The sequence below is a fragment of the Gymnoscopelus braueri genome (assembly GCF_963280865.1).
Source record: "Gymnoscopelus braueri genome assembly, chromosome: 17".
In the NCBI taxonomy this organism is placed as follows: domain Eukaryota; kingdom Metazoa; phylum Chordata; class Actinopteri; order Myctophiformes; family Myctophidae; genus Gymnoscopelus; species Gymnoscopelus braueri.
The window spans coordinates 6,547,940-6,563,311 of record NC_137617.1 but is presented as its reverse complement, the minus strand read 5'-3'; the positions used below and the strand labels follow the sequence as shown (position 1 = coordinate 6,563,311).

The 15,372-nt window shown below is 40.7% G+C and overlaps 1 protein-coding gene across 3 annotated transcripts in view; it reads right to left on the bottom strand.

The window, feature by feature from the left end:
* Positions 1–15,372, bottom strand: part of arhgap22b (Rho GTPase activating protein 22b) — a 77,195-nt gene that overhangs the window by 16,959 nt on the left and 44,864 nt on the right. For all 3 annotated transcript variants that reach the window (XM_080455228.1, XM_080455230.1, XM_080455229.1), the window contains exon 4: positions 5,049–5,177. In XM_080455228.1, coding sequence (XP_080311354.1) covers positions 5,049–5,177 — 129 coding nt within the window. The remainder of the gene's footprint in view (positions 1–5,048; positions 5,178–15,372) is intronic.

Here is a 15,372-nt window from a genome sequence, read left to right as displayed (position 1 = left end):
TGGAGGTCTGGCGAATTACAGCCTCCAATGTCAGACTTCCACCATCAACACTTATGGAGATATTAAAAGTTATGGAGACATAAAAAGATCTTAAATGTTAATGTCAGTCACGTAACAAAAGCCATAATGGCATCATTACCACTGAACCAAGCAAGTGTGGAATAGAAAATGACCTACAGGCCTACTATGATTATACAGGCCTATATCTCTGTGAATACATTTAAGTACAAAAAAAAAATTGCACAATCAAACAAATAACTGCAACCACCACCTGCTCCCTTAACTCCTACAATCATCATAGATATCAAGCAAACCATTTTTATAAAACTGTATTTGTAAAGTTAATGTTGCAGTTTAAGACTGTCCCCCAGGGGAATTGGTCGGCTTCATTTTGATAGCATTCAAGGAATGATGTGCATGCAGTACCAATTATGGATATACATGCAGTATGTACAAATGAGAAGTTGTGTCATGGCAACCACTGTTTACATTGTGAGTGACAACTACACACATGCACGCACGCACAGACACACATAGGCACCCAATACTTTATAATTGTTCACATAAACTCCATCTATCTACAATATCAAAGAGTTGAAACCAAAGAATTTACTCTTGTGCACGGAATGCAGTGGTGGAAAAAAGTACTCTATTGTTTTACTTAAGTAAAAGTATCAATACTGCAATGTAGAAATACTCTGTTACAAGTAAAAGTGCGGAATTCGAAATGTACAAAAGTATTGGTATCAAAATGTATTTAAAGTACCAAAAGTACTCATTATGCATAAGGACCCATTTCACAAGTTTTCAAGTGTATAAAATGTACAAAAACCCTTTGAAAATAGCTGATCTACAATAAGCTCACAACGCGACGCGTTGTGAGCTTATAAGCAAAGTTTAAGGGCTGTAGTTGTGTGTTTTGTAAGCTAAATTACAAAGTAACTAGTAACTAGAGTGGTCAAATTATAGTAATGGAGTAAAAGTACAATGTTTGCCTCTGAGATGTAGTGGAGTAGAAGTAAAAGTATTATAAATTGGAAATACTCAAGTAAAGTATAAATACCTCAACATTTTACTTAAGTACAGTACTTGAGTACATGTTGAATCGTGAACAAGGGGCGAGTGGAACGTCATATGCAGTGGGGGGAGTCTTGTACAATGTCCACCTGTGTGTACAGCACTAATCCGGGGTTAATTAAATACGATCCAGGCCTTCAGTGATGTACTGTACTGTCACATTGAAGTATTTCTCTCTGATCCTCCCTATTAATATGACATCCCCATGAAACATAACCCTGGACGCCTTATAGCCTAGCTAGTTCACACCCCGCAGGACCTAGTTTTATTCCTGGACTCCATGTCCAGTATCCTAGTCAAACAGGAAGCCTGGTAAAAGGGCATGCTGGGAATTAAGAGATCATAGATTTACAGTTGAGACCTTTTGGCCCAGCGTTCTATTTTAGCCTTCGACTTGCCGCATACCTACTTTGTATTGCAGCTTGTATCTAGACACATGACTGAAATGACTGTCTCTTCTCCAACTGCCACACCATTCACTGTAGTTTACAGTAGTGAAAAGGAGATTAAAACGTGATTATATATTATTATATAGAGTGGGTTATGTTTCAAAACAAAACCAAAACAACAGCTCAATGGGCTTGTGGGCAATGGTGGAAAAAGTACTCACTTATTACTTCAGTAAAAGTATCAATACTGCAATATAGAAATACTCTGTTAAGTAAAAGTCTGGAATTCAAAATGTACTTGAGTAAAACTACAAAAGTATTGGCATCATAATGTACTTAAAGTACCAAAAGTAAAAGTACTCATTATGCAGAATGTCCCATTTCAAGTTTTCAAATGTATAAACATGTTTTGAAAATAGCAGATCTACAAGCTCACAATGCGTCGCATCGGGACACATTGTGAGCTTGTAGATCGGCTATTTTCAAATGGCCGAAATGTATATAGGGCTGAAGTGGTTAATGCATGTTTTGTAATAATAATCAAAATCTACAAAGTAACTAGTAACTAAAGTTTTCAAATAATTGTAGTGGAGTAAAAGTACAATATGTGCCTCTGAGATTTAGTGGAGTAGAAGTAAAAGTATGGGAAATTGGAAATACTCCAGTAAAGTACAAATACCTCAAAATTGCACTTAAGTACAGTAAGTAAATGTACTTAGTTACTTTACACCCTGAGATTGGGAGGTCGGGGTTCTATCCCAGGCCGAGGCAGTCATGCCAAAGACTATAAAAATGGGACCCAATGCCTCCCTGCTTGGCACTCGGCATCAATATAGATCGTGGTTAATCATTGTGACATACTAGCGTCAATTCCAAGGGGTATAGTGTATACATCATAGCTGGGGGATGTTGTACATCAAGCTGCCTCACGCTACAGGAACACTTGACCTATTGCCACATGGCTCAGGAACTATTACTGTACAGTATAAAAAGGGGCACTCACATTAAACAACTAGAAAAAGTGCTCCTCGGAGCACAGGTCTCCGCCAGGTCAGGTAGGCTATTGTGGCCTCCTGGTGGCGCTATAATAGGCCAACGTGAAAAGGGTGCCATTTCTTCTTAGGCCTTGCATGACAATCGGACACTGACTGCATTCATGATTTGAGGCATTTTGTTAAAAACATGTGTTTCGCTAAATTAGACCTGTTGGTGGCGCTATAACAGGCCAATGTTAAAAGGGTGGCACTTGTTCCTCAACATAGTGTGAATGTGCGTGCAAAGTTTGAGCGCAATTGGACGGTGTGTTCATGATTTGCGGAATTTTGTTCAAAACAAGCCAATAATGCAAACTTTAGATGTCAATCTTAGCCAATCAGTATGGAATATGAAAAATCAAACACATCCGTCGTGATCACATGACTATAGAGATCATGTATACCGATTTGTGTGACATTTGGATAAAATTGGAAGGAGTAGTATAAAAAAAATTGTTTTACATAAGTCGGCCTCCTGGTGGCGCTATAAAAGGCAGATGTGAAAAATGCAGGGCAAAGGTTTTTCCTTGACCTCTAGGGAGTGTGCATACAAAGTTTTACACAGATCGGTGCAATTATAGGTAAAAACACGAATCGGCCTGTTATAGCGCCACCATGAGGCTGATTTGAAAGATTTCAAATGGTAGTTCTTCCTCGGCCTAATGGGAATGTGTGTGCAAAATTTCACGGAAATTGCATGCTGTGTTCATGATTTGAGGCATTTTGTTAAAAACGGAGCACTCCTGCAAACTTTGGAAGACATTTTTAGCCAATCAGGATGGAATTTGAGAAATCTGAAAGACCTGTTTTGTTTAATTACTATAGAGATACTGTGTACCGATTTGCGGGATTTCTGGACAAAATATGTAGGAGTACTGTCAAAAAATATGCTTTGCACAAATCGGCCTCCTGGTGGCGCTATAACAGGCCCATGTCAAAAACGTGGGCCAGAGGTTCTGAATTGGCATCCAGGGAGTGTGTGTGCACAGTTTTGCAGCGACCGGGCCAACGGTGCCGGAGATTAGCTGTTCACAGACAGATGGACGGACGGACACACACACGGACACACGGACACACGGACGGACGGGGTGGAAAACATACTCTCTCGCCATGCCTTTCGGCCTGGCGGAGACAAAAATGATGCTAAATATCACTAAAAGTGGTATATAGAATAATTTGAGGTGACTAAACTAAGCTGAAGAACCAGTAGAGACCCTTTAAAGAAGATGTATGGCAGTGCTTCTGTACATAACACCTCAGTCACATGTTTTTTTTGTGTGCATGTTCTTTAGTCTTTATATTGCAGTGGATTTTGAATATCAGATATTTGCGGCTTCATGTCCCGTACAGTGACTGCATGACTGAGGCATGGAGAGAGGAGTCCGTCATATCTCATTACATGACCAACCATACCAGTGTTATTGCATTCTATTGTCAACATTGGCCCCATACAGTACATAAATAGTGACCGTATCTTTCCCAAAGTTGCTGAGATATCATGTTTGTTTGCTTATGATTTGTGCAATACAGAACACTTTTGTCAATGTTAGTTAAAACTCACAATGTATGCCTTTTTTAAGCAAAAAAAATAAATCAAGTTTCACATTCAGCACTCTATTTTACAATGCACACATTGCAAGTGTTTTGTATTAGAGGAATACAGTCATTTTAGATAAAATAGTGATTTTCTATTTTTTTACAGAATATTTTAGCTTTTTACCGCTTTTTTCCTCCCCAATTTAGTCATTATGCCAATTATTTCCTCCACACACACATTTCTGTGTGTTGCCACTGCTGTTGTATCCTACTGACTCACCTGCCAGTGAGGAGCCCCCACCGGGAGGACGTAGAGCCTTCGTCCCACTCTTCCCGCCCAACACTCCCTGTTGACAGGTGCCGCCCCAGCCCAATTACTACTGTTTACCCTGCAACGTTAAAGATTTGTAGAGGGTTTTCCCCCACCAACATGAATGGCAGTGACCATTTGGTTCCATTTGTACACTCTCAGAGTTACAGACCCAAAAGGGTCTATTTGGACCCTTTGATAGATAGATATGAAGATTGATAGTGAGAACAGTGTTTTAATTGAATTTCTTTGCTTTTTTTTAAGCGGAGGAGAAGGGTGACTTACAATCAATACATTTTCAGTTAACCCATTAAAACCGGGAAAGCATCTGTGTCATTTTAGATTTTAGCGTTGGCTATTCAAAAATAGCAGATGTACAGGCTTGCTGCGTGTCACTTCGTGCCACGCAGCGAGCCTGTACATCTGCTATTTTTGAAACGTTTCTAAAAATCTTGAAAGTGTTTCAAAAACTTTGAATAACTTTTTACGTAAAAGTCTGAGAACTACTGATTTAGAAGGTATTTGTAGAATCGGCCTCATGGTCTTAATGGGTCAAGTAACTGTCCTGACACGGAAATGCAACTATTTATTAATTCATTGATTAATTAATTCATTGATTAATTAATTCGTCCATCCTGGTGGTCCCCTGAGCCAATGTTGAGAACCAGTGCTTTAACGTGTGCTTCCAGTATGTTATCGTACCTCCTCCAAACGGTCCCCAGATCACTCTGCGTATGGCCTTCACCCAGTCATCCATGTCACTCTGGGAGTTGGCCATCAGCAGGAACGCTTCATGGCTGATGGCTGCTCGGTCCTTCTCCCCGCCTCCACCTGCAACACAGTCACACACGTTACATTCATTGTGGTCCAAATGTGATGTATATCAGTGGTGGAAAAAAGTCCTCAAATGTTTTACTGAAGTAAAAGTATCAATACTGCAAGAGATACTCTGTTACAAGTAAAAGTCAGGAATTTATTTATTTATCTTCTTTCCTTCCTTCCTTCCTTCCACTAGGCTACTACTTTACAAAAGGCTACATCTTAGTCCATGAGCCAGACAAGATTTGGCAAAAAAGAGTGTGCAAAACCATACCTATATTACAATGATTTATCGTATTACAAGTTTTCTGAAATTGTATATTTAAATTAAGGAATGTCTTCCTATATAATGCCTAATTTGTATATTTAAATATACAATATCAGAAAACTTGTAATACGTATGTAATCAACTGGGGAAGTTTCATTATGATAACTATTTTTTAAATGTTGTGATTTTTTTCACCTGTCATGTACGTATGGGGAAAATAACAAAATGTGTGATAACTATGAAAAAGCTACTCCTGTGGAAAGTTATCATATATTTATTTACTTATATTGACCCTATGAACAATTTAATATAGGTATGGTTTTGCCCACTCTTTCGGTAATCATTGCTCAATTTTGGGGCTCTGGCTCATGGACTAATCTGAAGCTATTATCATAACAAGTGAACAGCTCAGTTGCAGTACTGTATGATCACATAAGGAGCATTATTCTGCTCGTTATGTGACCAAACCCTGGTCCTCCTGGAGAAATCATTGAAAATGTGTGCATTATGTTGTCCTGTCTCTGGTGTGCTGTAACACATTACTACCACAAGAGGGCAGAGTTGTTCTGTTAAATCTGTGACCTCAAGTTCATACAGCAGTAGTACATACTACACGTCACGAGGCACTGACATGTACACTACTGATCTCTTCACAGTAAAAATCCTTAGTGTCAAATGTAACCAAATGGACCCGTAAGACATAGGGTTTGTGGATCACAATGCTGACCTGTTAAAAGGTTAAAGGGATAGTTCACCCCCCAAAAAAAACACACTTTTTTCTATTAGTCACCGCATGGCGAAATTTGATGACTAGCGGACCGGTAGGCAGCAGTTCCGGTAGGAGACACAAAGGAGACTATTTATGTCTCCAACGGAACCGCTGCCGGTTAAATGCGACAAAAACAAAAGAATATCCATGAATTCAAGTCTCCATGGGGTGACTAATCGATAGGAAAAAAGTAATTTTGGGGGTGAACTATCCCTTTAAAGTGCTATATTCTGATAGTACTCATAGCTATAGAGTGTTTGTTCAGTAACAGGAGTACTCTGTCTTTCCAGCTCTTTAGTAAACAGAAAATGCATTTTCAGGTGGGTAGCCAATTTGATCCAATCATGAGAAAGTACCCATTTATCAGTTTCAATCTGACAGTGTTCCAGTTCCAATATTGTCTGCTCACTGCTGTGTATCATCACTTCCCATTTCACTTGTTTATCCTACAGCCTGTATGAGTTCTCCTGATTGGATAACAGTGGTATCCTGACCTGAAAATGCATGTTCCGTTTACTACAGAGCTGGAGAGACGGGGGGAGACCTCTGTCACTGAGCAAACACTCTATGATTACTATCAGCATATAGAGCCATTTAACACTTATTTTAACAAAACAAAATATCACTTACTGCACCTTCAAGATAAATATTTGTTTTCTTCTCATAAGCTCTGTGTGTGTGTGTGTGTGTGTGTGTGTGTGTGTGTGTGTTGGTGCGGTCATGTAGTGTGTGAGGGTGTAAATGGGACTCATTTAGCTGTCAGCAGGGAAACCAAATAGAAACAGCCGTGCCATAAAACTAAGTGCCATTGTCACCCAGCTCTGCAAACTAACACCACAATGATAAGCGCACACACACACACACACACACACACACACACACACACACACACACACACACACACACACACGTCTGTATTACTATACTTGTGAGTACATCAACATTTTAGGACGACATTGAAAATTGGCTAAAATAGCTGAATAGTAAAAAAAAAATGCTCATAACGCGTCGTATAAAGTATAAATCAGGGAAAACTCGAACCTTAACTCCTAACCACTAAATGTCTAACCCTAACCCCAACATGAATCTTTTTCTAATCATAATAATCATAAACCTAACTTTAAAAAAAAATGTTTTAACCATAAAACAAGCATTTCTCTTTTGAAGACCAGGGAAATGGTGCTCACAATGGTCACATTCTTACTTATAGGGACATTTTGGCACACACACACACACACACACACACACACACACACAGCGTCTGCACCAGAATGTACATGTGTCTTTACAGATAGTGGTCTGCAGTCTCAACATGGTACCATGTTAATGAATGAATGAATTAAAATAAATTGTTGACTGGGGTCGGTATACTGTCAGTATAGTGTACTTGATCCGCACTTTTCCCCCCAAATCTCTTCACAGACAATAGCCGATCTGCAAGCTCACAAGACATAGTCATACTGTAAGCCATAAGCCTTGTGAGGGTATTTTCTGTGCATACCCCCCCTCCAGAATAGGGATGCTATGGTCCAAGTGGTTAATGTAGAAATGATGCACTGACATGATGTCAGAAAACCAATGGGAAACAGAATGACACACAATGCCAGCGCCGGGCTTTTCACAGCCTGTAATAACAACAAGTATAACCAGTAGTGTCGTTCGCTAATGTAATGTCCTACGGTCAAACTGACAATAGTGTCATTGTCTGAGCAAAGTCACGCTGAAGTTTGGTTTGATTTTCTACAGGTAAATGTGATCTTATTATGTGCACTGAGACAGCCAGACAGACAGGTGGAGATGCTGATCAATACATATTAGATGTGTATTTGGATCTCTGTGCTGGATGTGCTCAATCCATATTATGTCAAAAACTGTTAATTTTCAGGAAATGGGGAAAAAAAGAACCTGTTCCAATGGATCCAATCAAGCTCTTGTCAATACTTTTTTATTGGTTCAGGGATTATGGAACCCACAGACACACTTTTCATAATATTTAAAAAATAACACAAACAGCAGGCTCACAATGCGACGCGTTGAGAGTTTGTTGATTGGCTATTTTTGCTTCTTTTGCGCAACACTCTTGTATGACGAAGTAGGGTATTCATTTACGCAAATACACAAAAAGTTGAAACATTTTGGTACAAGGTTTCTGCCTGACAGTGATGATATTTAAGCATATAGAATAATGTTGTGATTCCATGTACTCACATCCACACCACACGTTGCTATGAAGCTGCTCAGATCTCACACACTCAACACTAATATATAAACATAAAATACGCAAGAATGACATGTGGTGAGACCACACTCAGACATAAAGGAGCCTAGAACAGCCAATAACATCCTCCTCAGCCCGATAACACACACACACACGCACGCACACTAAACAATAAACTGACACAGACAATCAAGGCCATAACACAGAGTGGATGTGGTGAAAATTACATCTGATTTTAAAACCGCAAAGATAAGTTGAACAACTTTTAAAGAGTCACTTCCAAGATGCCTATCCTCTCAGTGGATAGTGTCTAGACCAGTGGTTCTCGAAGTGGGGTCCCCCAGGGGCCTTTGGGGGGGGGGGGGGGGTTCCAGTGGGTCAAATATCCATGAATTCTGTGGGTCCCCAGCAAAAGTAGTTAACTCAGCATCACAATCCTTTTAACCACTTTATCCATTTATATGTTGGCTATTCAAAAACAGCAGATATACAAGCTGCTATTTTTTCATGTGTTATTATATTTTGAATATATATAATATACATTTTACATAAATCTTCTCTTCTGGTGGACCCTGCCACAAAACCTGTTCAGATGGGGGACTGAGGCCAAATACATATCAATTTGGGGGTCCTTGAGTTGAAAAAGTTTGAGAACCACGGGTCTAGACATCTGAAGAGTTGATAAAATATCTAGATGTTGTTTGTTTGAGTGTAGAGAGAGAGACAGAGACAGGATGTTTGAGTCTGTGGGGAGACTTGAACACGTCATTTGGAGAATATTATTGTTGCTGTCGTGCAGAAACCTTGTATCTCCATTTTTCAACTTTTTATGTTTGTCGTGATAATGGCCTACGTCATCATACAAGAGTGTCGCACAAGAGTAGGGAAAATAGCAGGTCTAAAAATGTTTTTATAAAGATAATAATAAAAAAGGAACCAGGTTTTCGACATACAAGGTTTCTACCTGACAGAGACGATAGCATTGTTTTTCTGTGGTGGTGCTGTGTGTGTGTGTGTGTGTGTGTGTGCTGATGATTTATCACGCTGATGATAAAAGCTGTAGTTGTCTAAAGGTCAGACGGCCCCGCGGGCAGCAGCGTGAATCATGGGATGCATTAGATGAATCAATTAATGGAGGTTATTTGTCTTTCACTGCGTAATACTAGGTTCACTCAATGCTGACGCCAGATGCTTACGTGCACACACACACACACACACACACACACACACACACACACACACACACACACACACACACACACACACACACACACACACACACACACACACACACACACACACTGTACTGTACACAGTCACATTGTGAGCTTGTAAATTGGCTACTGTATATTCACTATAAGTGAATGCCATCCAGCCATTTCGCAAAATGGGGCCACAGCCAGACGCTATGGTTTTTTGCAACACTGTCTCACTCCCCAAAATGCATATTGTGACTTCAAGGGACAATTGTGACCAAACGTCAAATGGTGACTTGAAGGGGGTACCCTTTCAGTCAACCGGTACCTTCCCGGGGCACTTCCGGCAAAAAAAACGACGGAGGTGGGCCGTCTAAAGCGGACTTGAGCCACGTGAGGCACCGCCGAGTGAGCCGCCAGGTGAGCGAGTCCCCGTGCCGAGTGTTGCGAAGTCCGCTTGCGCCGACTCAACGCCGTTCAAGTTAATGTCCCGATCTGGGCAATATCGGAACTCATATCCCCTCTAGTTCCAAGGAATAAAAGTTTGGGAGGTTGTAGGACATCTGTCAGAAGCTGTGTGTCCTGTTGGCTTCCTGTAAGCTTTCTCTGTCCACTGCAGGTCAACAGCTTGAGCAAGGAACTATAACTCTAACCAGGGGTTAGAGGTTCCATTCTCTTGTGTATAGCTCGGTGGTGGGAGCATTGTGCTAACACTCCCACGGGTTGGGGGGTTTAATTTCCGCAGGGGCCACCCATGTGCAACAATCATAGCACTGTGTATACACTTTGTATTCCACTTGTAAGGTTAAGGTTTTTCTCAGGATAATTATGTGACTGATGGTTGTATTATGAGGATTAACTTAATCTGACCTCAGTGCTGCTTGTAATGAGAGAGAGAGAGCTACATTCTCTGACAGACATTGAGAACACTCCATCTCGTATAACTGGGTAAAAATGTCTCCTTTCTTCGTCCTGTTAGTAGGACGTAGGGCTGAACGATTTTGAGAAAAAATCTAATTGCGATTTTTCTGACTGATATTGCGATTGCGATTTGATTTGCGATTTTTTAAATTTCTTAATTTTTTTTTTTTTTAAGTCAAGCTTCAGTTTAGTATTCACTGTGTACGTTTAAAACATTACCAAATGGCATACCATGTATTTACTGTTCTAGATTCTAATAAATAAGGATGAGAACTAAAATATATGATTTTTTTTCTCCATGTATATATTTAAACATTTAGCTGGAATAGAAATAGCTTATTTTTGTAAACAACCCAACATTGAACTTGTTAAGTCATTAACTTATGGATCAAGAAGAGAAGCACTTTCTGAAATGAAGATCAAGTAATAAAAATAAAAATAAGATTAAACAAATAATGACTTTTGTGGAAACAATTCACAACAGTGAAATAAGTAGGTCTTTCACTTATGGCTCCAGAAGTACATTGCACAACAGACAATTTACTGATATCCAGTTTTTAGCTTATGTAGATTAACATTTAACTAAAATGTAACACTTTTTTGTCTCACAAGGCAAAGTCCTCTCCTACTACTGTACATTGTATTACTACTACTCCTTGGAAGTCAAAAACTCAGAATACAGTGCAGTGGTGGAAAAAGTACTACATTTTTTTTACTTAAGTAAAGGTATCAATTCTGCATTGTAGAAATACTCTGTTACAAGTAAAAGTCCGGAATTCTAAATGTACTTGAGTAAAAGTACAAAAGTATTGGCATCAAAAAATACTTTAAGTACCAAAAGTAAAAGTACTCATTATGCAGAATGTCATTTTCAAAATGTATACAAATCTTTTGAAAATGGCAGATCTACAATCTCACAATCGCGTCGCATCGCCACGCGTTGTGAGCTTGTAGATCGGCTATTTTCAAATAGCCTAAATATGTATTGAGCTGAAGTTGTTAATGTATGTTTATTAATACAAATCTACATCTAAAAAGTAACTAGTAACTACATTTTTCAAATGATTGTAGTAGAGTAAGTACAATATTTTCCTCAGAAATGTAGTGGAGTGGAAGTAAAAGTATTGGAAGTTGGAAATACTCAAGTATAGTACAAATTCCTCAAAATTGTACTTAAGTAAATGCAGTTAGTTACTTTACACCACTGCATAAGTGACAAAGACACAGTTCATAGTTCATAGACGCTTCTTTTGGGCTTGTTTTCATAGCCCGGGTTGCTTATTTCTCACAGCTTCGGAGCATCCAACAGTATTAGTTTAATAATGATGGGGAAAATATAAGTTACACTTACAGAAACAAACATAGATAGGACCAACACTACTACTACACTACTTGTGTCGCACCAAAAATAAAATTTTACCGCTACGTGCGGCATCGGGAACTTGCGCAATACGGCCGTTCGACAAACTACATAGCGGACAGGGAGCGAGCAAGGGAGGGAGGGAGAGAGAGAGAGAGAGAGGGAGGGAGAGAGAGAGGGGGGGGGGACTCGCTGCCTGTAGAGAGATGCAGCCACTCTGGAGAGAAGGAGACAAGTCCCGCGGGTGTTCTGGGATGAATATTAATGCGGGAATGAATATTATGATAAAATAAAAAAAAGTTAAAATCGCGGCCTTTGCGATTAGCTAATCGTTTCAAATCGCGATTTCGGTTTGAAAACGATTAATCGTTCAGCCTTAGTAGGACGTCTGTTCTTATGACCTTGATGTAAAAAAAAAATACATTCCCTTTGTTCACCAATCTTGTTTCTCCTTTATTTTGCCAGATTTGTTCACCGATCTTTCAAAACGCTGGACTGATCAGCTCCATCAGGCTGCAAATCTGCCTATGTTTTATACTTTATGAAATATTTCATATTAGGAGTCAATGGGGCTGATCAACAAGTTTATAAGAAAAAGTCTGGTTGCACACCTACTGAGACAGACAGGTGCGTCGGAGTAATGAACGTAAAGAGCAAAACAATGGAGTCTCAACTCGGGCACGTCCGTCCGACCATTTGGCCTCAAACTTGGTGTGTGCTGCAGATGACCCGGGAGAGTGCAGGGCCGAGTGTGAATTCGGCTCCCAGACCCCACTTTCAGAAACAGAGCTGTAGTGCAAATGTCCCAGGTTGAATCTCGACCACGATATTGAAGATCCAATGTGATCCACCCCACCCAACACCAACCCGCAGATCTCTCTCTAGGTCGTCCTCAGAAGAGCCCAAAGCGCAGATCTAGAAGCTCAAAACGCGTCGCTTCGTGCCGCGTTGCGAGCGTGTAGATCTGCTATTTGCTGATACTTTAGTGTGACTGTGTAGTATGGCGTTAATTTACGAAAAAACACGAAAAGTTTAAATAATGGAGATAAGAGGTTTCTGCCTGACCACAACGATACGTTAATTTGGTCTCCACTCCTTGGGGTGTTTTTTTGTCACTGTATTTGCCCTACGTGAAATTTCTCCCAATTTTAGCCATCCTTTAACGGAGCAGTGAGCAGCCATTAGTGTAGCGCTCAGAGAGCAGCTAATAAATGTTTTGCTCAGCGATTCTTCGACACATTGCTGAGGCCTGGAATCAAACCTATGGGACCTTTGGCTTCTTCCCAGGCGGGCTCTCTACTGGTGAGCACAAGGACCTGGGTTCAAATCACAACCACGTCTTCAAGAATCAAACAAGTTTATGTCACTCACTCATACATGGTACAAGCAGAGACTGTGCCAACACAGCAATACGACATAACAAGATTAAAATAAAATAAAAACTTTGCTGTCGGGTAGAAACCTTGTATCACCTTGTATTATTATTATTATTATTAATTTTTATCCCGCGATTTTTGTAACCCATTTTTTGCCAATTTCCTAAGTGATCCTGGGCACTACACCAGCCCTACACCAGCGCTACACCAGTCCCCCTCAGCCTAGGGAGGCCAGGGTCGAGCTCATGCTTCCTTCAATGCATGAGAGCCAACTGACCTTCTTGTCACCTGACAGGGGGGAGTTTCCCTGGTAGGACGTAGCGTGTGGAAGGAACACGTTATTCCAACCAGTTCCCTTCCCCTCCATCAGGCGCCCCGGCTGTCATGGGGGAGGCGGTATAGCGACCAGGATTACTACAGGTTTTTGTGAGGGTATTAACTACCCTAGGAGACACGGGGAGAACATGCAAACTCCACACAGAGTAGGCCCTTTCGCCAACCCCACCTAGGGTATGGACGCTGATGACGCGGAGGAGAAGACACGCCCCCAGCGTCCCCGGCGGGAATCGAACCCAGGACCTTCTAGCTGTGAGGCGACAGCGCTACCGACTGCGCCACCGTGTTCCTGTATCACCATATTTCAACTTTTTATGTTATTTTTTTCGTAAATTAATGCCCTACTTCGCCATACTGCAGTGCCATCACACAAAAATAGCAAAAATAGCAGATCTACAAGCTCAAAACGTGTCGCGACACGACACGTTTTGAGCTTGTAGATCTGCTATCTTTGAATTGGAAATAATACTTGATGTAATGAAGTAAAAATCCAAATAAGAGATTCGTCTTGCATCCACCCGCTTCGAACGTTATCATCCGATACAATGGCAGTTATCACCTCTTATCAGGACGATTGTATCTTCCTAGTAGGGACATACTCTGCATCTCTATAACCCTATTTTTTGTTGTTGTCGCTCTCTCGCTCTATCGCTCTATCGCTCTCTCGCTCTCTCTCTGCCCTTTGGTTTCCTGTCTCTCTACAATGGCCTATCTGATTCTTATAAATAAAACACCAAATTACCAAAAATTTACCCCTCCCCCTCCCTCCAAAAAAAAGAGAGACTCCAATGAAATTCAATAGAAACTATTCAGTCCCTGCTACAGCCATGTCCTATCAATGTGCCCTTGAGCCAGGCACTTAGCAGTGTTGCCATGTCTGCTTATTATAAGCGACTTTGGGCTTATTTTTTCTGTTAAGTTGCTTGTACATATTGGTAGTTGCGGGTTGCGTTATTTTGGGCCTGCTTCCTAATGTTGTTTAAATCAGTGCTTCTCAAACATTTTCATGTCAAGGAACCCCAAATTAACATGTATTTGACCACACACCTCCATCTGAAAACAATTGTTTCAAATATATTCCTAATATAAAAAAGTGTTGCGCTGTGAGCTTGTATATCTGCAATTTTTGTGATTTTTTTTTTGAAAAATATCGAAAATAATTACTTTAACATAAATCTCCTCTTCCGGGGGTCTCTGACACAAAACCTTTTCAGATGGGGGTCCGTGGCCAAATACGTTTACATCAATTTAGGGGTCCCTGACACGAAAAAGTTTGAGAACCACTGGCCTAGTCGCTTCTTTCGGGCTTGTTTTCATAGACCCGGTCGCTTGTTTCTCTCACAAAGTCTGGCAACGCCGGTACCGAGTCACTCACACTGCTAAAGTGCTGTCTGAGAGAGAAGCAGCTGAATGCATCATGTGGACGATGGCTGCAGGCTGTAGTGTCCAGGGTGTTTATACTGTGACGTCTATGTGCAGCAGAGCAGACAGAGAGCTCGACATCCACCAACATCTGCTGCTGCTCCGCTTTCTGTTTACAGTGCCTATAGAGCCACTATACAGCAGTGTTGTAGACACAACACGCTTCACACACTATACATTTCATCTGTTAAGTAGTGACAACACGCACACACGCGTGCCCACACGCACGCATGACACACACACAAACACACACACACACACACACACACACACACACACACACACACACACACAGAGAGAACAACCATGCTATACTGTGTCAGTGTAACATTGTTTAATCC